This window comes from Chanos chanos, chromosome 14 (genome assembly GCF_902362185.1).
Source record: "Chanos chanos chromosome 14, fChaCha1.1, whole genome shotgun sequence".
Classification (NCBI taxonomy): Eukaryota; Metazoa; Chordata; class Actinopteri; order Gonorynchiformes; family Chanidae; genus Chanos; species Chanos chanos.
The window spans coordinates 17,632,226-17,657,209 of NC_044508.1; the positions used below are offsets into that span (position 1 = coordinate 17,632,226).

At 41.3% G+C, this 24,984-nt stretch overlaps 2 protein-coding genes across 2 annotated transcripts; both read right to left on the reverse strand.

Annotated features, from left to right (window-relative positions):
- Positions 1-20,886, reverse strand: usp13 (ubiquitin specific peptidase 13). The gene is made up of 21 exons (XM_030791129.1): positions 20,776-20,886; positions 19,101-19,226; positions 17,473-17,533; positions 16,006-16,127; positions 15,079-15,221; positions 14,704-14,888; positions 14,114-14,208; positions 12,611-12,798; positions 12,150-12,221; positions 11,841-11,934; positions 10,752-10,877; positions 9,101-9,254; positions 8,570-8,744; positions 8,178-8,266; positions 7,252-7,374; positions 6,621-6,647; positions 6,106-6,249; positions 3,160-3,326; positions 949-1,141; positions 345-429; positions 1-121 (listed from the first exon to the last, which is right to left on the reverse strand). The coding sequence occupies exons 1-21, from the start codon at positions 20,884-20,886 to the stop codon at positions 1-3; spliced, it is 2,601 nt and encodes an 866-aa protein (XP_030646989.1).
- Positions 20,887-22,476: 1,590 nt separating this feature from the next.
- Positions 22,477-24,869, reverse strand: ndufb5 (NADH:ubiquinone oxidoreductase subunit B5). The gene is made up of 6 exons (XM_030791547.1): positions 24,750-24,869; positions 24,074-24,159; positions 23,734-23,800; positions 23,383-23,444; positions 23,078-23,184; positions 22,477-22,707 (listed from the first exon to the last, which is right to left on the reverse strand). The coding sequence occupies exons 1-6, from the start codon at positions 24,865-24,867 to the stop codon at positions 22,587-22,589; spliced, it is 561 nt and encodes a 186-aa protein (XP_030647407.1). The 5' UTR covers positions 24,868-24,869; the 3' UTR covers positions 22,477-22,586.
- Positions 24,870-24,984: the final 115 nt, after the last annotated feature.

Genomic DNA, 24,984 nt, shown 5'->3' on the forward strand with positions numbered 1-24,984 from the left:
CTAAGGATGAAGGTGTGAAGGTCCTGGCCTTGAAGATAGTCGTCGGTAGAAGTAGATGTAGCCCAAGTCTTTCGGAGGCCTTTCTGACAAACATACTTTGTGGTCGTTGTAAATCACCCATCTGGGGAATTAAAAACACATCAGAGAGATTCGGTTGCTTAGAGTCGTGAGTGACTCAACCACTCCTAAGCAACACTTGATCATTATCTCTTTCAGTAACTAGGTTAGAACCAGTTGGGAAAGGAGAACGTGATGGTGGATTAACGGTTTTTGCTTCTAGCTGTTCATATTAGCGTTAGTGTTAAACAATAATGAGTGAGTTACATCCAGTCTATTCCACTTACCTTCCCTCCTTTTTGATGTGACAGACATAGTGACCTGACATCGTGGATGCTCCCATGTGACTTATAAAAGCAAACAGTTCATATCCTGTAATTGGTTAAAACAACAGAGAACATTCAGGGCAGAATACACGTATGGCTAAAAAACGAATATCAATATTCCTGTCACACAGAGAGGCCCCCGCTATAAATGAGATGGTTTGGAAAATGAAAATGAGATTTTGTCTGAAAGGTACAACTACATGGAAAATGGGGCCAGTGAAAGCTAGCGAAGACACAGCTTTTCTGAGGCAGAGACATATTCCCCCTCTGGGCTAGCTGTGAGAGACAGACTGAATGCAAAGTAATAAATGTAATTGCGAGAGAAGGTCTAAACGTGTTACTAGGCTGTAAAACGCTGTGAGATTAATCCGTCTTGAAATTTTTTGGTTCACAAAATTTCAAAGCGGTTTAATCGTGCAGCGTTTTGCTTTCGGACATGAACACGGTTCCTCTCAAGACATCCGCCCCTTTCTGGAAGATGATATGACTGCTGAGGAAAGCTGCGTCTTTATCTTGGTCTTGAACTGAAGCTCTTTAGATGTACAGCAGTTAGAGCAAGACTCACGCCCAGGGCCGTCTCTGATGCGGGGTCCTGAGGGGTCCTGGTCTGGGGAGAGGGAGGAGTCACTGTGGGTGTTGGCGTTGGAGAAGGCGTTGTCGTTGGGCTCCGTGTCCGCCATGTCTGACATCGCCTCGCTCTCGTCCTCACACTCTGGGTGGGTGAAGATCCAGTCGAGAGCTCGCTCCAAGTTGTTGTTCTGCAAACGAACAAACAAACACGTAACATTTCCTCATAATTTCTTTAAGTGGTAGTTGTATTCTCTCGGCACTGGCTAATGAGAATACAACGGCTGTATTAGACATAGTTAACACTGACTGCTAAAACCGTTGAGAATCAGATTTTAGTCCATTTCTCCCCAGACATGAGCAAGTCTCATATCATGCACACAATACCACCTATCCAAGTGTTTTGGTGTGAGTATTAAGAGAACATAGATAGAGACATATTGACTGTCCCTTTATTCACTTAATTCATTGCATAACAAAACTGCACTGGGTTTTGAAAAAAGTACTGTTATTACAAAATGTACAAGATTACCACTCTTTTTTTCAATTAAATGTATCCTTAGTCTATTTGAATCGAAAATTTAAGGTCATAATTTCTCTCATTTAAACATGAAAAGTCAGATAAACAAGAAATAAAACAAAACAAAACAAAACAAAACAAATCTTCTAACACAGCAATAGCCCTCCTCTATGTGGTCGAAAAGTCTCATTTGGGCTTTAGGTCTTAATCTGAAATAGCAGCGTGATTCAGACGTGGCTGCCTGGGTGGAAAGCAAATGTGACCTGACGCTGTTGACTTTTTCTGGCACCCATGTGTGGGCCACCGAGGGTGAAGTCTTCCTCTTGTTACCGAGCTATTATTGGTCCACCCGTGAGACCACACTGTTTCACACCACCCCCCCCCCCCCCCCCCCCCCCCCCCCCTCCTCCTCCTGCTCCTCTCCTCTCTCATTCTTCCATCCATGCCTCTCAGATACTGATTTGTTTTGAGGTACAAAGCCAAAAACAGGGATGTTTTTCCTATCACATTTTACCTGTCAGGACACAGCACATTAACCACAGGGTCACCTCCACATACTCTATAGCTATTCATTAAATATTTAGAAATACTCATTTTACCTACAAATGTACTCATTTTTGGGTGTGAATTTAAAGTGACGGGACTTTGTTTCAAAGATTCGACAGCGGTGCCCTTTAAAATAAAAGTTGTACAAGCCCAGAAAGAAATGGACAAAAAAAAAAAACAAAGTAATTGAGCACTGCATCATAACATTGTCTCACATGTCACACAATGCCAAAGGAGGGCTACTGCCAAACAACATATAGAACAGAGAGGTCTACTGTCTGTCCACACAGCTGTTGTTAAAATGGTAACACATGATAGCGATATATAGGTCAGTCAACCTGTTTATAGCCAAGACAACTTCTCGGGCACCCATGCCAGTGAGCCAGAGCTAGCTAACTGAAATGTGCCCTGCACTCCGTGACACTGCTAGACATGTTTGGATTCTGCCTATGTAACGGGAGAACTGAAAAACTTAAAAGGATTTTTTGAGATGTAATACACTTAATGTACATTTCCTACCCGGTAACTCCAGATGTCTGTGCGACATATTAACTCTGGAGTTCCATTCTGTGCGTGGATTACATTAGATTAGATTAGACTTGACTGGAACGGCCATTTTCTGAATGCTCAAACAAGCCAAAAGCATGCAGGCAATGGTAAGCATGCTGTCATGAATTGTTGTGCACTTAAAGGCATCCTGACAGTTTCTTAAACACAACAACCTCACAAAAATGCTGAAATTACATTTGTGGAGGGATTTTACATTATCTGAAAAAAATTGCAATTAACAAGCCCTTGCTGTTCAATTAAAAACATATTTGGTGTTACCATAGCCCTACCGTCTGAACACTTTATTCAATTAAAACTAATCAAAAAATGAAAAATGAAATTAATGAAATACATAAAAATGGTGTATCTCTTGAGTTTTGTTGGAGGAAAAGCATGTCCACAGCACTCATCCTTCTGACAAAACACAAGGCAGCCAAATATTTCACTGCAAGAATCCAATAAAGGGAATCCACAGCAGTCTGACTACAGGCCTTTGACAGCGAATCCTGCCCAGAACACCCCACAGCAGGCTGGGGCATGGGGGGGGGGGGTATGAGTGTGGGCTGGGGAGAGAGGGGGAGAGAGGGTACTCACGGTGGCTCTGAGGGCCTGGATAGTGTGGTTCCTGGGGAAGCCCATGGAGGTGAGGATGGCAATGCTCTCCTCTGGAGGCTGGTTATCTAGTGGGGAGGCCATGGGGAGGCTGGGGCTGGGCAGGTCCGCCTCCATGAAGGAAGGCACTACAAGAGGCTCCGCAAAGTCTGAGGAGGAGAAGGAGGAGGAGGAGGAGGAGAAGACAAACAGAGAAAAAGTGTTTCACGAACAGAGAACTTGACCCCAGTAAACACATGAACCTTTGTCCTCCGAGAAAATGGAGCGAGAGGCACTGAAGAGTGACGATTCCCTGACACATCATGTTTATCTAAGTATTTTCATACAGTCTGTGGATCCATACAGCTTCTTTTTCTACGTGTTTTCTGCTTTCTTCTTGCCTCTTACGGGCACTGAAAACACAGTGTACTGGCCTTCCTTTGAGATGCACTTCAAAGCATACAAAACAACATCCATGTCTTTCACAGTATGGGATTTTACCGCACACGGTACGCTCACATTCAGTCCAAGCCCATCCAGTTCAATCCTCTTATGTTTATTCTTAATGTGACCTTACATTTATCGACATTCACAACAGAAGCGTGTCCTAACACCAGAATGCAATGAAACTGAAGAGTGCACGGTGGAAAAAGCCAAACGATGACGGAGTGGAGTATAGGTGACGCTCAGCTGTGTGGGTTCAGTTCTGTCTGCAGAGCAGGCACGAAGCAGAGGAGCCTTTGAGTTTTTATGCTAATGGCCTCCAGTCCTCCGGGGGCCCCGTGCCCACATGCTGAACCAACAGGATTGGTGTTTGTCTGGGCCTGCACTGGGTCTCAGGTGGCTGCTTAACTGGGACACGGACAGCAGGACAGGTGGAGAGTATCCGGCACACAGGTGACGGAGGTGTGAGGCAGAGCGAGCAACGCAGACGGGAACGAAAGAGAGAGAGGAGAGGAGAGGAGAGGAGAGGAGAGGAGAGGAGAGGAGAGGAGAGGAGAGGAGAGGAGAGGAGAGGAGAGGAAACAACATTCTCTGCCTGTGTGTCTGTCACATCAGCGTATACTCTTACGGGGGTCAGTAAAATTATTACCGTTATTTCAGAGGGTGGGAGGGTTGTTGTATTTTGGGCGACTTTCACTGACTGGCCCAGTTGTGTTAAGTTGGATGCTGACATGATTATAGTATTCTTTATGCATCTTAACGTCCTACACAAATATGCATCTACCTGCATTACACTGACTGTGCCACATGCAGCTAATCTAGTTCATATTGTCACCATTTCATTTTATGGGAACTCTTTGAACATTAAGCTAAAAATTTAGAGCTTTCCAGGCCTGATATTTAAAGCTGTTTCTCATCATCTGAAGGTGCACACGATGAAAAACTGCCGTCCGCAAGTTTATCTTTCGCTGCACAGTCAGTCAATGTTTCTCTGATAGCTGAGTTTAAAAAATGTTTAAAAAATGACACGAAGTTCAAAAAACAGCTGAAGCTTCAATGGTGGAGTCATTCTTATCACTGTAAACCGTATTCCTCTCCTGTGAAAGGCCCACGTGAAATATGAATGGTGTGACACTCTTCAGTTCCGAAATATCCTTGGGATTTCGGCGAAACCCTGCTACTGTTTCAAGATTCAGTTAACAGTATGCAGATTTACGAAGATTTACAACAGAATAGCAAGGCCACACAGAGTGAGTATGAACAATGCAGAGCAGAGCTCATTCTCTAGGTGACCATTGTAGAAGAGAAGAGGAAAATGCGATTGACTTACACTGAACCTTCTGATGTCAGCAATGTACATCCTGAAGGACATACTCTTGATACTGGCATAACTATAAAACGGCTGTGCAAAGCCTTATTTCTCAGTGTGGCACAACCTGTGGATATGTTCAGCTCCATCAAACTGGGCAGAGTGAGGTCACTGGCCGCAGTAGCAACTGAACACTTAATTTGCCATTGAAGAAATCATACCTGCAGGTTGTAACATTCAAAATGCACATATGTACATATGGTCATGTACACATGTACATAGTGCAGCCGCACTGTATCTGCAAAGCCACACGAGTATCACTAAATAAATTACTTTAATCCTGAAATTTGCATGCTTACACATACACATACACATACACACACACACACACACACACACACACACACACACAAGGTAACACATTATAGAAATGTTATCTGTGGTGATGTTCCCTGAAGATTCTGTCCCGGGGGACATGGAGTGTGTGTTCAAGTGTGTTAGCGTGGATAAGTATGTATAGGTGTCGGAGTGTGTTAGTGTGGATAAGTATGTATAGGTGTTGGGAGTGTGTTAGTGTGAATATATAGGGGTTGGGAGCGTGTTTGTGTGGATAAGTATTTGTGGGTTTTGGGAGTGTGTTTGTGTGGATAAGTATTTGTGGGTTTTGGGAGTGCGTTTGTGTGGATAAGTATTTGTGGGTTTTGGGAGTGTGTTTGTGTGGATAAGTATTTGTGGGTTTTGGGAGCATGTTTGTGTGTTTGTGTGGATAAGTATTTGTGGGTTTTGGGAGTGCATTTGTGTGGATAAGAGTGTATGGGGGGGTTGGGAGCATGTTTGTGTGGATAAGTATGTTTGGGTGTTGGGAGTGTGTTAGTGTGAATATATAGGGGTTGGGAGCGTGTTTGTGTGGATAAGTATTTGTGGGTTTTGGGAGTGCATTTGTGTGGATAAGTATTTGTGGGTTTTGGGAGAATGTTTGTGTGTTAGTGTGGATAAGTATGTATAGGTGTTGGGAGTGTGTTAGTGTGAATATATAGGGGTTGGGAGTGTGTTTGTGTGGATAAGTATTTGTTGGTTTTGGGAGTGTGTTAGTGCGGATAAGTATTTGTGGGTTTTGGGAGCGCGTTTGTGTGGATAAGTATGTTTGGGGGGGTTAGGAGCATGTTTGTGTGGATAAGCGTGTACATCTGTCTTACCAGGCTCTTCCATGTGGGCTATGATCCAGTTGAAGGCCATTTCAGCTCCCATGTTCCCCGTGTAGTACACGGCTTTCCGACAGGCCTCCAGAGGAAAGCCCATTTCAGCTAACTGCATCACGGAGGACTCGTCTATTTCTGGAGCTGAGGGATGACGTAAAAAAAAAATCACAATCCAAAAAAACAAACAAAAAAAAAGAACATTCTGGAATTGACGTAGAGCTTGTTCTTCTCTCATTGGGCCTCATTAAAAGATGGGCCTAAGACAAATCGCCCAAGGATCTGTGTCAAAGAAGGTATATTAATCAAACCGAATCACTAACAGTAAGCCAACCATGCAAAAAAAGTTTACTTTCCCCAGCAATCGCATAGAAGTACGATTTTACAGAGAACAGCAAAAAATGTTTTCACTACATTATTTTCTTAAGACACTATGCCTTACATATTTAAAACAGTGAGCATCTCTGTATGTATTATTTATGACTTAAGAGTTTTAGAAGTTGAAAGGCACTTACATTCTAGAGAATTGTTCATTGAGCTATCTGTAAAAAAAAAAAAAAAAAAGAGAAAAAAAAAGATAAAAATCTCAGTGGGGTGAAAAATTCATATGTGAAATATTTATTCATAAGAGCAGAAAAAGGTTAAACTACATCCATCTATTTAAACAGAATGATTTATGGAACCACCCCTCACTTACATTTCATTGATCTGTTCTAATGATTTCTAATGTTGTTATTGAAAATAATTTTGTCCTCTGCGACAGAGGCTCAGAGAAAAGCTACAAAGAAAACATTCAGACGTGTGATATTCCGATCGATAAAATACAAACTCTTGCAAGGCATGGGAACACACAGTTTATGAATAAAACAGAGAGGAGCTCATTCAAAATACAGTGCTATTTACCACACCAGGAAAAAAAAAAAAAAACAGGTCCCACATGTAGTTATTTGCCTTGAGTATGGGCATCAGAGGAAAAAACACACATTCTTTTGGCTCAATACCAAAGTCAAGCACACACTCAGTGCAGCGATTTTTCTTATTCATGTATGCAGAACAGTGTGTGCTGTGTTTGAGAAGACACAGTGCGGTACGGAACACTACAAGATCTCCCCTCTCTCTCTCTCTCTCTCTCTCTCTCTCTCTTACCTCTGGTGTCCTCTGGAATGACAATAGGTGGAGTGATGTCGGGTAACTCCTCCTCACCCGCCTGGAGCCCTGTGGCGCGAAGACGGTTCAGGTCGAGGAAATCCGGCACGTCGATGGAGATGTCTGTGCAGAAAAGGCGTCAGTAAGACAAACGTGTCATTTCACTCGTCATTTTGTACTGTCATCTAAAATACACAAAAATGAATTAATGATGATGGTAAGGAACAGGTCCTTAAATATAGAACGTTGCTAACTTTTGCGCTCTCTCTCTCTTTTTTTTTTTGTAAGGAACTCTTGGTTCTTCTCACAGCCTTAGAACAATCAAATCTGAGAGTACAGTCTGAAATGACAGTTAACTCAGGGGCAAATAGCAAGAGCAGACAACTTCCATCCCCTCCAAAGTTTGCCTCCATTAAATAATGAATCTCCCACAGAATATCGAAATGGAAGTTTTTCAGGATTCAATTTAAGCAAACCGAATGCTACAGAAATAGTTTTTCTCCCTCCAAGGGCACCTGAATAACGTAGTGAAAGTGCCCTCTGCTGGACGTACATGTAAGTGTAACTACAAACTCCGAAAAATAGTTTGGTGACTCCCCACTCAGGCGACTTCACTTGGCGTGTTGCTCAAGAGAGTCTGTGAAATGATAGTGTAAATTGCACAAGAGAGCTTGTGACGGACATACCAGCCTAAATTCCACAAGACAACTAGTGACAGGCAGCCGCAGGTGATAATCATTACATAACAATTGTAAATTAGTGATTTGTTTGTTCAGCGGTTTGTGAAACTGGAGGAGTGAGGTCATAAGATATAAATGTAAAACCATTACATCACAGAGTAATTCCATACATTATTCCATAATAATCTACAGGATTATGTGCAGGCTCTGTAGATTCGCCAAACCAACGCTGTGCGCGATTCGTACCTAACTTTTTCGGAACCCAGTCCACCCCAAATGTAAACTTCTTGATCTGCACAACCAGGTACTCAGGAAACGATGCAAAACGTGAAGTCCTAGGAAAAAAGAGGCAATACTTTAGAAGGAAAAAAAAATCGTGCATCTTGCGTACCGTTTTGGAAGGAGTTTGGAAAGTAATGAATCCACTCATACAGTGATACAAATTATGCAACGAAACAGTTAAAGGTACTTCTGCTATTTTACAAGCCTGTTTGTTCATAAGCTCTCCTTAAACTGAACAACTGAAAATAATATAGTCTGGATGACAGAGGTCTGAGGGCAATACAAAGCTGTCTGCATCAGTGGTCTCTAAGAACTAAGAACGCCCCTCACAGGTCTTAGACCAGGACCAGGCTTACTTCACTCCGGCTGATTTGGCCTGCAGCGCAGAACTCCAGAAGTCCGGAACGTTCTCTGGCTCAGTGAAGGCCTGCAGACATGCCGTGAAGGGGATGCGGGCCCTCACAGGGTCTGGAGGAGTCCGCATGTTCTGTTCCGCATCCTTCCGTTTGGCCTCATAGGCTATAAGCTCCTCTGTGACCAAAAAAGGAAAAAAAAAACAAAACAAAACAAAAAAAAACAGAAAAACAATAACAACAAAAATGAGTAAACTTTAGTGAAATATCTTGCCAGTTAACCCACTTTGATAGCGTTACTATTAAAAAACAACAGCGCTGATTTTCTGAGTTCTGAGCTTTGAGGTTATTCATGCAGCACATGGTGCAATACAGATGGGAGGTGAGTTCTGTGTCTCAATGGCAAAAAAGACAAAGTTGTTGAATCTCCATCCGTAATTCTTATTTAAGGTCCAGAATATTTCATATTAAGCAAGCCGAGACGTTTCTGCGGGCAGGAACGTCGAGACGAGCGATCGCTTTCTGCAGGTTTACCTCTGTTGGTTGCGGCCTCGATGGGAGCAGGGAGCTGCATGAGGTAGTCCACCCTCTGGGTGTAGCGCACCTTCTGTGTCTGACAACACTGCACCCGCTCCTCCACCAGGAACCGGAACACGTCGCTGGGGTTCTCTGCTCCTCCACTGTTCCTCTGTGTCAAATAAATCCACCAGAAAAAAAAAAAAAAAACGCCCCCGACAATGAATAAAAATACACGTGAAACAGAAATGGAATGGTCAAGAGTCTCACTTCATTTACCATATGGCCGTATTATCTCAGAAACATTGTTCAGTTTATATTTTTTGTGTATAATTATACCAGGTGAGTTACAGAGAAACAGGTTTACAGACTTTAAATAAATCATAAACAATGAAGAATGTGAGCTCTTAGATGACCAGACAGATCATCAGACAGAACCACCTGACCAGACAGAACCACCTGACCCCCTGGGGTTGAAGGAATGAACAGGATCAGGATTCAATATGGAAGGTGTCTGGGATGGAGAATGGCAACAAAACAGTGTAAATATCACCAGTATTATTTCACACAGTTCTGCTGTTCACAGCAAACTATCCGTTTCACGTGTGCTCTGTGGGTGTAGGGTGTCATGACCAGATGACCAGCATATAGAATAGTGTAGCTGACAGATCTCATAAAACTGTCAGCTCAGATGTAAAACTCATCCGTGCGATCAATTCAAAAAGTTTTGAACACACGCACACAAGAGAATTCAAGTCAAACTCTCAGCATGTTTTTTTTTTGTGGAACCAAACGGAAGCAGAACTATAATTAAGACATCTATGGTACCATCTTGTAAGAAGCCAAACCAAAGCAGTCTCACTATTCTAAGAGTGTACAGAAATACACTGTCTCTAAACCTCCTCCAGCAGGCTCTGGATGTGAAGCATGGGAACTGCCTGGATGGCCAGGCAGAGAAAACTTGCTGATGAAGGAGAAGCGTGCTTGAAAAGCCTTTCTCTGTCCAGGATTATTCTGCCTCTCCAGACCTGCGACATGCAGACACACCCAAATATAGCCAAGCATATTAAAGCACTACGTTACAGCTGTTCACTAAACTAACCACTAATCATTTAGCTAAATCTGATCCCCAGCCTTAAAGTAAATTTCAAATATTGTTTATATGTGACGTGTCTGTCTGTGTTTTCACGTCAGGTTCATCAGTATCACAGAGCACAAAGCAGACTGACCGACTAAGTTAATATGACCACATACATGCAGTATATTTTTAATTTTCCTTCATATAGGTTTAGAAGAAGACCACTGGAAGTGTTTGTTTTTATTTCAAGGAAAGGGAGCAGGGGGGTTGATGCTGGCCATGGGTCACAAGGCTGAGGAAAACAGGAGGCTTTATCTGCACGGTGTAACTGATATGGGTGGTCTAATTTTAACCCAGTTGAGAAAGTCACTTCAGAGCACAAGTGTGTGTGTGTGTGTGTGTGTGTGTGCCTGTGTGTGTGTGTGTCTGCCAAATCTGGGGCAGAGGGTGGTGGTGAAAAGTGTCTCTAACCCCCAGAACCAGGCAAGAGATGAGCCAAACTATATCCACACAGAAAGAGAAAGCTCACATGATCTTCCTACTGAATAACAATAATATTAGTCACACAAAATCAAAAGAAAAGATCCAAACCTCAACCAGGTTAATCAAATGCAGAAAGAATTCCTGGGCGTCCTGCTGCCTGTTTGAGGAGAATTCTGGGTGTCCCTTACTGACGAGTGCTTTGAACATCTTGGGAGAGATGCCTTTCTGTTGCTGCTGGAAAAGGAAGAAGACAAATTTAAATATTATTGATTGGCATTTCCTTTCCAGCTATGGTAATGTTTGCCAAACTAAACTTTGCTTTAACAAAATGATGAGCGCTAAATTTGGAATCTCATTATGCCAGGAGAGAGGCATGCTCTGGTTAACTCTGCTATTAGAAAACATTTAACCAATTAGGGGTTTTTTTTCAAGGCTATTTCAACAAGTGTCTGTTTTAATCAGCCACTGGGATGCATGAAGACGCCTTAGGCTTATGGGATATGTAGTCTGTTCTTAACAAACATGGGCTGGAATGAAATCTGCTTCAAGACATACTGCATAAAAAATTAATCTCTATCTCCACCAAGAAAAACACACACACACACACGAACATGAACTCGAACACACGCACGCACACACAGGGAGGGAGGGAAGGAGGGGTATGAGAGAGGGAGAGAGGGGGAAAGAGAGAGAGAGAGAGAGAGAGAGAGAGAGAGAGAGAGAGAGAGCGCCATCCCACACAACTACACACATACACACTTTTTTCAGGCTAACAAACACTGCAGTCTAAACCATTACTATTTCACAAACTCCATCACTGTCAAATACATAATTTTCAAAATAAACATGCACAGTGGGCTGATAGGTCAGTACCTTCAGATAAATAAAGATACTTTTGTACCCAGTGATGCTAAATAATCCTAAAATGATTGTAAACATATGCTAGCCATGTCCAGTGCTGATAGTGTTAGCACAGCATGCAAGCCCTATGGTGCTTCATTCACCGCAATTACAGTAAGAACTGACTGTACTCACTCCTCAATAGCAATTAAAAGCAAATATGAGGACTGGGGAAAAAAAAGACCCGCTGGGTTATTTTTTTCCGTAATGCTGAATAACCCTTACAGTGTCAGCATGACAGGGTCAGTAAGGGCTATGGACTGCTAGTGTGTAGGCAGGACACTTCCAGTCAAATACCTTGTATTCTTCTTTCATCACCTGTTCAATCAGCTCGGATTTCATTGGTGGTTTGGAGTACTGTCCCGAGAGCAGCCCGTGGCCGAGTTTCGCCCTTGTGTCCGGAGAGAGAGAGAGAGAGAGAGAGAGAGAGAGAGAGAGAGAGAGAGAGAGGGGGAAAGCAAATGCAAATGAGAAGAAAAGAAAAAGACACAGAGATGGAGAAAAGAAAAATGAGTTGGCATATTTTGGAAAGGTAATGCGGGTTATTTCTATTGGACTACATCACATGTTTTAAAAAAAAGATTTTTGTTGCGATATTACACTTACATCTGTGTGTTAAAATCCTGTGTGGGATCTAGGGGAGAGTAGTCAAATATCCTCTGGAGATTCCCAACATACCTGGAGACGTACAGTAACGACCACAACATGTTCACATTCACAGAAGAGTGATAAGCACTCATCAATCAATCAAACAGTCTTTATTTGAACAGCATATTTGGTGCATGATATTAAAGGGAAGTTAAAAGAGAGGGTCACAGAGGAAAAGTAATTGAGATATTAGTCAGGCTGGACTAACAACCTAGAACAGCACTTAACATTTGACACATACCATTAAAAACTCTGTGAATGAGTGAGCGAATTACTAGCAAGAGAGATGATGGTACACTGCATCTCATATGGACTCGAAGCCATATACATAGGTTTCCTTTACAACGATGAAAATTACTGGAAACTGACATTTGAATGCAGTCCCTGGTATTTGACAAGTATGTTTAAGGGGTACTCACGCTCTCTGAAACTCTGGGATGCTGAACAAGACTTGCATAGTAGTGCCCAGGTAGCAGCTATTGCCAAGGTTTTTAATGCCCGTGTAACCTGAACCAAAGACAGCCTTCAGTTTGAGCCCAGACTCCTGAATCACCTCCCACTCACTCACACGCGGCTCAACGTGGTTGTCTGTGTGCCCATTTTCTGTCTGTGGACAGAGACAGAGACACGGGTCACTTCCTCTCCAGACACAGACGACATACGAGACTGGAGTAAACAGTAACAACGCAGTTCGACATCCAATTACACAGCAGGTAAACAAAATTACAGGAACACCTAATGAAAACAACTCCTTTTATGGTATTAGTGTGACGGAAGGGATTCTAAAAAGGATTCTACATATGTTTCATATTCACTTTAGCACTAATTACCAATACATTTCAACTACAAAATACATACTCAAATCCTAAAAACACTTGGCTTTCTTAAATAACACAAAGTCCAGCAGACTTTAAAATGGATTAAATAGTTGATAGCTGAACTATAAAAGCATCAGCTAATGAATTTCTAAGATATTTTAACATTTCAGGGGAACATGGTCAAAAAAGAAAGAAAAGAAGGAAAGAAAAAGACAGCATGTGCTAAACAGGAAATAACCACATCAGCAAAGAGGTCGGAGGTCAAAAAGTGGTCAGAGGTCAAAGCTTGCCAATAGGGACAGATGGACATTTAATAGGATAGTTGCTAAAATCAAAACAACAACGGACTCAAAAATGATCACAGGACCAAATATGCATCACTATGTTTCAGTTACATCTGAAAAAATACTCTGTCATGATATTACTTGTAGGACTGCCGTTGGAAAACTACTGCTATCCAGGGCCACTGCACAATTCCACAAAGCCTGGCGTAAAAAGAGCACAAATTCTGAACTTCGGTGTTTTTTCTCCTCAGGGCAGTGGATGGGCGTGAGTCATGTTCTATTCTTTTTCCCTTAACGCTGGACGAGTTTATGTTTTGAGACGGCCAAAGGAATCACTCGACCTAAAACGTTCCAAACTGTTAAACACGGTGGCGGAACTACCATGTTCTGGAACACTGAGCTGGGTGACTCAGCACTGTCGATTTACAGCCAAGGACAACGGAGCCACTTTAGGCGATACTGAACCACTGTCCTCACACCAGTGGATTCAAGAATGGTTTCATTAACATGGGACAAAGTCAAACTCTCACCCCGTCTACCACATCTAAACATCAGCGTTCCTTTAAGGGAATCTCAGGTCCCCGGATTTCCATGTCAGCCCTTCCTCTTTGAAGAGAAATAAATTGTTTTCACTTTGAAAGGAAATAAATGAATTTCTCTTTTTCCTCTATAGTAGTGGAAACAGTTCTAAATTTTCATACTTGCAAAGAAAGGACAAAGAATGCCCTGAGCGTAAAACCAGACTCCTTATTAGTTACTATGCATTCATACATTGATTAGAATCACAATGCAAAATCAAGGCATTCGATTCAAATTTTACCCTTTGCATCTGCAGCATGTCGATACCAAAGTGCGCCAGGTGCTCGGAGATGTGCGGGTCAAGGACTGCCTCTTCTTCATCGAACGAATAAATGTCTGAAAAGAACGAGAACGCCGGGTTTTCTCTGCCTCAATTCCAAATTGCAGCTTTGCATAAAAAATCCTGTCGACACTCAAACACTCTCAGCCCCTTTCATCGGTCAACTGGTGGCCTAGCCTAAAAATCCCATGATTCATGCAAAATGACTGCAACAAAAACAACTCTACACAGAGCTTCGGGCAAAAGAAAAATCTGAAATTGATATGTTTATTTAATGATCAGATACTGACGAGGGGTGTGGCGAGACAAGGGTGGTGTTATCACCCAACATTTGTATATGACAGTAGAGAAATATATAATTGTCATTATTATAGTGATCTCAAATAATTATCAATTTATTATTATGGGTTAATTTAACCAGGCCTTCAAGTACAACAGTCATGGTAGCAATGTCTGTTTCCATGGTAACAATAATAACTGCTAGTAATAGTGACAGCGGTGTAATTAATAATGAGCAGCAATGGGAAACAAAATGCTTCATTTTTACTGACCTGCTCCATCCGGGGTGATTGTGTCCAGTTTGACTGCCAGGGGAAAGTTGGTTTCTCTGTAATGTTCCAGTGCGTGGCCATTTCCTCCACTCCCATCGAAGAACCACTTCCCACACAGAACCGAGCCGTCTGTCAGGTTTAGCCACAGGTTCTCTCTCATCTCACACCTCCCACACTTCCAGCCACTGAGAGAAGACACATATCGCACACCTAAACACACCTGGTCCCCCACTCCCAAGATCTGACCCCAGAGTCTGGGGTTTAACAAGAAGCTGGCTTTTTTTACAATCACATTTTTATTTTGAAAAAAACAAAAACCTCATTAAAAACCTGGAGTGGCAGTCGGTCAGTGGGCCTGTGGACCACGTGACTAACCTGGGTGGGATTCGGACACCGTTGTCCTGCTGCCTGAGACTTCTAGCATGTCTGGACACTTGAATTTCCTCTCCCCAGGAATCCAGTTCTTGTTTTTTATACGCTGAGGCCGCGTTGAGAACTGCATCACAGGCTATCGTCACCTGAGTGTCACCAGAGATGTGTTAGCTATGTCTGTTGGCTTTATGAGTGTGGAACTACAAAACACACCAAAACACTGAATCTAGGCAGAACACTTCACATGCTTGTGTTCCTTGCGGTTATACTTGCATCAAAACAGCCAGGATTGAACAAGAACCAACTAGACTGACGAAAGTGAAAGAGACAAAAGTAAGTGAGTAAGCAAGTCATGCAGATGACTACACAACGATATTCCAACCAAAAAAGACAAGAAGACTCACTCTATCAGAGCAGAGGCCTGAACTTTCTAGTGCCAGTTCTGACAGAGAAACAGATCACGTGCCTGTTTGAGCCTACTATATTTAAGTACTTATAAATGTTTATGTAAGCTTCATAGCGCGTAAAGAAAAGGTAAGATTCTCCAAATTTCAGCCAAATAATGCATTACATCCATAAATGGTGAAAAGGATCTACAGACAGTAAATTCCTTTTCTTGTATTTTTATCTGAGACAGTGAAATGACACACCTGGTGAATAAAGAGAAGAAAAAAAAAAGCCATACGCAAGACGTAATGTTTACATGCGCACAAACATGTTTCTTGACTACACTGAGGTCACCGTACACAATGGAGAAAACAAACAGGGAGCATGCATGCGGTAATTCATAAACGCAAGAGAGTTCCAATGGCACAGAACAGGCGTAAAGCAAGCTCTATAGAAACACACACAGTAGCACTGCAAAGCCACTCTCATTTTGAGTCAGATGTTTAAAAAGCCCTTAGGCATGCGACATGTACACTCACTAACCAGAGCGGGCAACTCCTCAATATTTGGCAAAGGGATCTCGAAGTGATCTGGAAATATTACGAGTTTGGCTTCATCCTCGTACTCATAATCATCCCCGTTAAAATCACGGTTAAGTTCTAAATCTTCAAAAAGAGGAAGCAGATATCAGGTTACATCAACATTGGCATTAGCGTTGCCTTGACAGCGTGCTAACGTTGCTGATTGATTATGCGTGTCACACCTGCCATCCACAATTGCTGCTCAGCTCCTAAAGTAACAATAGGGAATGTAGCTCCATGGTAATCATCAGATGTTCCCATAAACAATGAGTGAGGGTTATAATTAGAAATTAAGAGGGGTCTCTGACATACGGGGCAGATATGGTCAGTTATCTCAACAGAATGAACTCAAGAACATTAGCACTGGAGGACATTTAAGGTGGACAGTTTTCCTGAAAGATGTCTTCCCAAGCTATAAAAGTTACAGCTACAAATGATTTCTACACATTTTTTTTTTGTCTCAGCATATCTGGCCTCCTGCTCTCGGGCCATCGTTTGTGGTCTATGTTCCATGACGTGTGAGAGAGGCTGTTAGCTGATTAGATCATCAGACTGGTATGGAAATGGCAAACAAACATTTCAGTCCACTGGACTGGAGTCTCATTGAGAAGGAGGGGAGGGTGGGAGGGGGGGATTAGAGGTCCTCCATAGCCAAAAACAAAAGGGTCAGCCCAGATCCTGACAAATGCGTGACATTATTCCACCAGAATAGATCGGGCTGTCTCTACCTTAAAATGTGTTTTTGTTTATCTGAAACAGAGCGTCTATTCTATCTCCTGTAAGCCAGATTTCCTACGCGAAATGATAAGAAGTACGGAAGGTTCCAGAATCAGAAGCACAAAAGCGGCGACGTAACAAGCGTCCGAACCAGCGTTAGGGCGGACAGGACGGCCACCTGATTCAAAGCGACCAACGTCATCGCTCCGCCGGCAGAAGTGCGTCAGCCGCGAGGGCTGACAGGGTACAGCAGCTGAGGGCAGACTGGAAGCAGTCAAGGCAGCCCACTGTAAACCAAGCCTCTCCAAAGGGGAGTAGGCCAGTCGGGGCATGTGGCACTTCAGATTTAGAACGGTTACTAACTGCATATACAAATAAATGAGCTAAATATAGTCAGCTAGCAGGACAGGAGTGTAGCCACTGAACATGGGAATATATTTTACAGATAACACAATCATTGTAACATGACAATTGTTCTTCAGGATCAGCAAAAAACAACAACAAAAACAACAACAACAACAACAACAAAAAGGCTGCTCTGAGGACAAAACAATGTAAAACTGATTTTGAGGAATATCTCAGGGCTCGAATGTTTGGTTTAATTTGGCCAAAGGTGTGCAAGTTCACAGTGTTCTCACACTGTCCTTTGAAAGACACAACTTTTTTTTTGAATGTGTGTCCTGTGTATAAAGAGATATTTAGTCAATCTTACCTAAAAACACTTTGCCGTTCCTTCTTCTTGGCACCGCACCTCCTGCAGCACCTGTTGCTTTCTGTTGCAAAACAATAATCAGCAGAATGAGTAATAAGCCAATTTGAAAGTGATTATGAACAGCTCTAATCCACAGCTCATTCATCTGAATTTAAGTTTCCAACAACAAAGCACAAAACAATGAACGTTGCCTTTAGTTTTTATTTAAGGTCTCTGAAGATCCACAGTGTCACTAATTATTTTGTAAGGTCGCTTGGGTACATCAGTAATACTACTACTACCACTGAGGACTAGGTTGACCAATAACCACTCAAAGAGCTAACCTACATGCAGCATCCTTAGCCTGCTAATGTACCATTACATTTTGCTGTAGCTGAGCTACTGTAGGAGGTGACAGGGGAGGGGAAAAAAGCTTTATTGAGAGCTGAATTAAAAAGATGAAAAAGAGCTTAATTAAGTTAAACTGAGGGAAATCCCCATCGGTTGTGGAGTGAGCCGAGGAACTGAATGACCAAGGAGAATGCTGACACGTTCTGAGATCAAGTGGCTTCATGGGAAAACAGCAGACACCAGAGCTGTAGGAATGCGGCCAGCTGTTACTGGACAGAACCAGACATGAAAATAGAAGCACTTACTGAGGGGCTGCTCATTTTATCTGCGCTTAATTAAGGCTGAGAGGAAACAGTTAAGAGCACCACGTCTCCAAAAAATGACCGCTAAGCTGTCATACGTGCCTTCAAAACATGATATCTGGTGTCCTAAAATTATTTTAACTTATTCACAGGCCTTTACGTATTTCAGAGGCTTCAGATTCACAGGTTTGACCAGAACAACAAAATCAGAACACTCCAGCCAAAAATCAGCCACATCAGCCGGACTTGTAATAATCCTGTAATAACATCAGAAATCCTATCGAATTTTGCTCCTCTCACACCTCAGTGTGTAGGAGTCTTAGCAGCACATGGTTGCTTGTGTTTTGACACACTATAGGTTACAGTCTCAAGCAAAACATGCAGTAGAGCCACATGTCAGAAAAAAGGAACTTCATCAGATCTCACCACTGATATATTCATAGAATACCAAATATTAATTTAAACTACCACAGTTAGCAATATATCAACTTGCATAAAGTCTCCATGGCAGCATTATATTTTATACAAATATAACAGGTATAACAAAGGCCCCATTACTGTTTATATCAGTTTTGAACAACTTTCCCATTAATTTCAACACTGGGAAGAACTAGGCTGGAAAACCACATTCATATGATAAGATGGACACTAGTTGCATCTTCATCATATTCAACAATACAAAGGTACTGTCAACAGGAATACCACAAAATCACTCCAATTAAAGACAGACCACAGTATAAGAGAGAACCAGCAATTATTCACTGCCATTAATTACTGTCTCTAATTGTGCGACACCAATCAACAAAAAAGTGCTGTGTGCCTTTTCTCCTCTGACAGAATTAAATCCTCTAAAATAAAGAAAGCTGTAACCTATATCATAGCAACAACCTGCTGATTGTGAGTTTTTAATTTTATGCTGTTAAGTATAATAGTATAGTAACAGTGCAAAGATTCCTTAACAGAGAAGAGAGCAACACTCTCTCACACAGTTCTTACCATTTTCACATGGCGTTTAAGGTGCATGTAAACGCTCTGTCCAGTTTTGCGGTAATGTCTCTCCACATGTTCTCTTCCAAAGCCCAGGAATGTGTTCATGCACACATACAAGCCCCCCTCAGACTCCTGTTAAAAAATACAAATACAGTTACTTTAAAACTCAAATTACATAGATCATCAAGTTCTCATACATTCCGTGTATTGTTTCAAGGTATTCTCTACAAGGCTTTAAATTCACAGATAACTAATGTTCCAAAAACTTGGCAAAAGTATGGGGTTTGATTAAATTTGAAATATTACTTTACATTTTGAAACAATTTTCATGAGGTGTAATTTATGCACATTCTTTATTTTTTGTAATGCTTTTATTACTACGTTGCATGTAAACAAAGACGAACTGCCAAAGCCACCTTATCGCTTCCTGTGACCGATTATTGTTTTTGTTGTTGTTGTTGTTTTCTATTTTGTTGGGGGGGTTGTTTGTTTTTCTTTTTGCTCATGAAATCGTTTTTATCCATCATCTGACATTTTTCTGAAGTTCAGTGTACGAGTTTACAAGGATTTTATCTTGTTCATTTACTCAGTGTAAAAAATGAGAAATAAATACAGTAAAGTAAAATACAATAAGATAAACACACACTTCAAAACGTATCGTTGTCTTCACGTTTTAGAATGACTTCGTTGCCTGCCCAGTTTAAACAAAACAAAAAACAAAATAATGGTCTTGTGGCCACAGCTCTTGAACTCTTGGAAAAAAACAAGCCTGTCCACATTAAGCAGCTATTCTAACCTATATCTAGGATAGGGAGACGGCCTCATAAAAGTCCATGACAAACCTTAAAGTAGTTCGAAGTGACACACGAGCCTCCACAGCGCTAATGTAAAAATAACCTGTCTTCAGTCTGACATGATGAACTCCACACGGCTGAGTCACCTTTAAATATGTTTCAGGCGAGAAGTTATCGCAAATCTATATACAAACGTGACAAACAGCCGATGGTCATTCGTTTAATCACTGAGATTTCAGGGACCATTTTGTAGTTTATTCCGCGCTCACGTTTCTCTTGTGGTCAAATCAAATTAAGACTATCAATGACCTGGATTTTTCTGACAGGTCACATTTGATAAGTAACCCACTCTCAGTCCAATACAAAGGGGAACTTGCGCGCTAATTTGACGGTCGTTGGTTAGTGAGACATAGTGCATTTTATTTGAATGACGCAGTATTTTTCTAAATTATTATACATCTATACAGGTGGTCACACAAGTTATTTGTAAACGAATATTCTTTCCACCTTTCTTTCCACAGTAAAACGCTATAGTGCCTGCTTGCAGTTGCTAACAGAAAAATTCAAGGCCAAATATCACGTCAAACTGCAAAATGTTACACAATTTATGCTTTACTCGTTTATAATGTTATTCTGTCATAGGCATTAGAGAATCAAGTGCAGTAACCACATCGGGGACAAAGGAAATCCCTTCAGACGATAGGATGTAAACATCTCGCATTTATTTAATTATTTCTCAGGTCTTACGCTTGTGCGAATGGTGGTCACGGAACTCCCTGGATCTCACCTTCAGCTACGCAGCCCTTCACGTGTTTGGGAGAAAAGCTGCAGGTTGCACTGGCACAACTTCAGACACACATTCAACAAAACCAGGAGAAATTACTCACAGGGGAATCGTAGGAAAAGGCACATTCACTCTTGAAGACCCTGTCTCCTGTTCTGGGAACTCTTATGGTGGGCATATACGGGACCAGTACTTCTCCTAGATCTGTAGCCATCTTCGCATTCCTACTGCTCGCAGCTCTGTGCTGCGAGAGTCACTCCAGCAGGCTGTCAGCGAGAAGATGAGATGATGCTATTTTTAAATCATACAGACCCGAGACAGCAGTGTGAAGCTGGCAATGATAATATATTTACAAGACGACCGCCCCAGATCAAAAATTTTAATATAAAAGTCTCTTTTGACCGCTGGAGATATTGAGACATCTTTCTATAACAAGAAAATATGTACATGTGAAACAACATTTTATATGCAAGTCCCGCAATAAATAAATACATACATACATAAATACATAAAAAAATAAAAATAAAATATAACAGCGAGTCTCAGTTGCAAAGATTACTTGTAATCATTATTACATTAATTAATAATTTATAATTTATTAATTAATTATTACAAAATGTCGTGAGTAATCATGGGATACTGCAACTATAAAAGACCGTAAGCACCGTAGTCAATACCAAATTGAAACAATTCATAACTGAAACGTTGTCTATAGGTGTCATCAACATAATTAAATCCAGTCAAACGTGATATTGGAGAGTGTGCGGCTGAGATTTGATGGCAGAGGGTCTAAAAATATACAGTCATATATTAAAGTGACTCTACCTCACAATTAAACTGAAATCACCTTAATGACGCGTAGGGTATGAATCCTGCGTATCATTGTAAAAGACTTTTATTTTGGCAAATGTGTGATCCATCTACGGCCCAATTTATGAAATGTTGAGGCTTATTGGGGCTCACCTCATGGTACTGCCCGACATTCCTGTAGGATCCGTGGATGTGATGAGGAAAACACAAAGGAAGTTCTTTTGGGAATGAGATCAGGTCAATATTTTATCCCATCATTACTTCCATGAGTGCCCATTGGAAGGTGATCCAACATAAAGGAAAAGCATCTGAATTTACCTATTCTGTAGTGTGTCAAATTAATGATAGCATGTTAAAACTTGAAAACAGATTTACCTGTTGATAAAGTTTGTTTATACCCTTTGTTTAGGTAGTTGCAAATATTGTCACAAATTTGAGCATGAATACATTTACACTTATAAAAACATTTACACTTATATTTTATATTGTTTGATGTATTTACCTTCAACAAAAAGGATTCTGAAATGCAACTTCTTTTGAAACCCCATGTCTCGGTGACAATTTACCAGAGTGGCAATACATTAATTAGTTACCCATATAAAGTCGTTTACTGAGACATTTATTTACCTACATTTAAATTGCTTCCTCTTACGACTTAAGAAGACTTAAATGCTATGCCTCTGAAGCAATGCTCCATAAATATATATTTGCATTGTTTTTCCATGGATATACCACATACAGCTAACTACTGTCTTTGTGTTTCATAAAATCAAATGTACTGTGAGGGTGTGGCGGCAGAGCAAAATGAATAATGGAGAAAGTAGAATCTACGCATAACTAACAGAGTCTGTCTGTTTGAGCATTATTACAGTGTTCTCACTGTGCGAATGTACAAATTAATGCAACAAGGAGAAACAGAGCACAAAATTAGTTCCTTCTCGTGAACGTATGCGAAATGCATTGCGAGACATAGAACGACACGCAGTACGACCAGTTAAATTTTAAACACATACTTTATTGACAAATATATATGCAGGGATATCAACGTACATTACTGAGAGTGAAGTTTGTTATAGATACAACAGACGGCTGGCCTACACAGGCTCAGTTATCAGGCGTGGCCTTGAGACTCTGATCAATGAGGTTCTTGTCCATAGTCTCGGCGTGGAACCATGGTCCATCTCCCTTTTGTCGCATATGTCTGCGTACCTCCAGCTGTTTTAGCCTACAAACAGACAAGAGACGCCACACACGTATTTCTGTAAGTTATGAAAAAAGGCTCTACGCAACCACTAAGAACATGCCAAGTGCCGTATCAAGATGTACGGACAGCATCAAAAAATACATTACACCACCAGTCTGAACTTGTAGAAAAGGGCTTTGAGAGCATCCAAGCAAGAACAGTTGATAAGTACAATAATATATGTCATTATTGCAAATAAATGGCAACAAGCCAGCAGTACAACTATGCCACTGAGATTTTAATATCACTGTCACTTTTAATGGAGTTTGCTGGGCTGATTAAAATGAGGCTGATAATAAAGCGATGAATAAAACATAGGAAAAAAAAAAAAAGACATGAACTGACAGCTTACCTCATCTCTGCCTTTTCAGCCTCAGTATGGATAAGAGCCATCATCTTCTCATAGTCTTTTACTGGGCTGTCATAAAATGTGCGTGAAATCCATCGAGTGATGGGGTGCTTCAGTCGGAGAAAAAAAAAGAGACGACATTAATGGGAATATTCTTCTGAGCAGAGACGAGCTCATTTGTGTCACAGTATTGTCTTCTCCAGTTTAGGTCTGCAGATTCACTGATTACTCATACTTGTTAAAAATCTGTTTCGACTGAGATCACAATGCAATATAAGTACTGCTTTAAAATGCGATGGACAACATACCTTGTGATATTCCCAATGCTCTGGTACGTAGCCCTCTGGGATTTCAGCCAATTCTGCTTCACCTTGTAAACAAAATCCAACAAGCTTTTGGTTTTTGTGTTACTTAGTCATAGAGCAGTGCTAGCTGAATATTTTAGAACTCTTCTAAAGGCAATCTAGGCTACATGGTTTTCAGACCTGGTTATGACCCACTCTGTATGCACCCTCTCTTTTGAAGGAATTTATATGAACAGGTTCTACTCATTTACTTCAGGGGGGAGGGGCGGGGCAAATTAAGGATATACCAAATTTCTACAGGACAAAATAACTGTCATGTTGGCAATGTTGTGAGGTGTCAAAGAGCATATTTACCAATAAACACGTTCACAAAGGTCACAAGCGCTGCAACTGGAATCCCAGTCAGGAGAATGTAGTATTTCTAGAGGAGAGAGAGAGAGAGAAACAAACGCAGAGACACCATTTTAACCTGATTGCTGAATTTGAAATAATACCTCTTAAGTCCCCTTTTCATGTCTGCCTCCTGAGGCATAAGGAGTCAAAAGTCACTGCTATGTATGATTAGAACAGGTAAGAACATTCTTATTGAACGGGCTCACTGTAACTGAACAAGATATCTTACAGCACAACAGCCAATACTCCGTAGTCTGAGGCAGTTATCCAGACTACATTAGTAGGATGCTGGAGCTCTTACCAATAAATGGAGGAATCTCCTATCGTAGAAATCAGTCGGCTTGATCACGAACATCCTTTTTCCATGGCTCCCGTAACGGACTGTCACTATAAAGCAGATTTGGAGGGCAACAACACCAGGACGTCACTACTTTGACACTAACAATCACAGTGCAACCACAGTTTTACATGAGGGCTGAAGAACGATTCAAACTGTTCTAAAAAAAAAAAAAAAAAAACCCCGAGAGAATGTTAAACAGTGACCAAGGAAAACGTTTTAATTATGACTCGGAGTGCAGCTCTATGAATACGGTTTCTGATTAGAATCGAATGCTATCGCAATAATGAGTAATTACAATTATAATAATAAACATATAATCAATTAATGCATTTGAAAATAATTCAAAGCTCTGCACGAAGTGCAGGTGATGTACATTTCAAACTAGATTGTGACTGTTATCACTTAACTGACAACGCACTGCTTTGCAAGTCAGGTAATTTAATAGCTAGAGCAAAGTTCTTAGCTTAGCTAACCAGGGAAGGTTACCCGGTGACAAGACTGTACTGACATGCTAGCTTCTGGCCATACTACTGTTAGCTTGAATGGCTAGCAGGCAACCAGTTGACACAAGGTCAACGTTGAGAATAATTTAGTGGATGATTATATCACTACAAAACGCAAATAATTTGTACATTACCTTGCTCTGAGCGTAAAACAGCCCTTGCAAGCAAATTTGCTTGATGATTTGGTCGTCCAAGTGGATTAAGTCGGGCTGCTAATGTAGCAGCCGACCGTAGTACGCTCATCCCCACCATAGCTGTTATGGTTGACAATTTGACAAGAAATTAAACGATTGGCTACTCCGTTACCACGTGAAGGCAAATGAGCCATTGATATTGAGGGCAAACAAAGTTTTATTGTGATTGCATGTT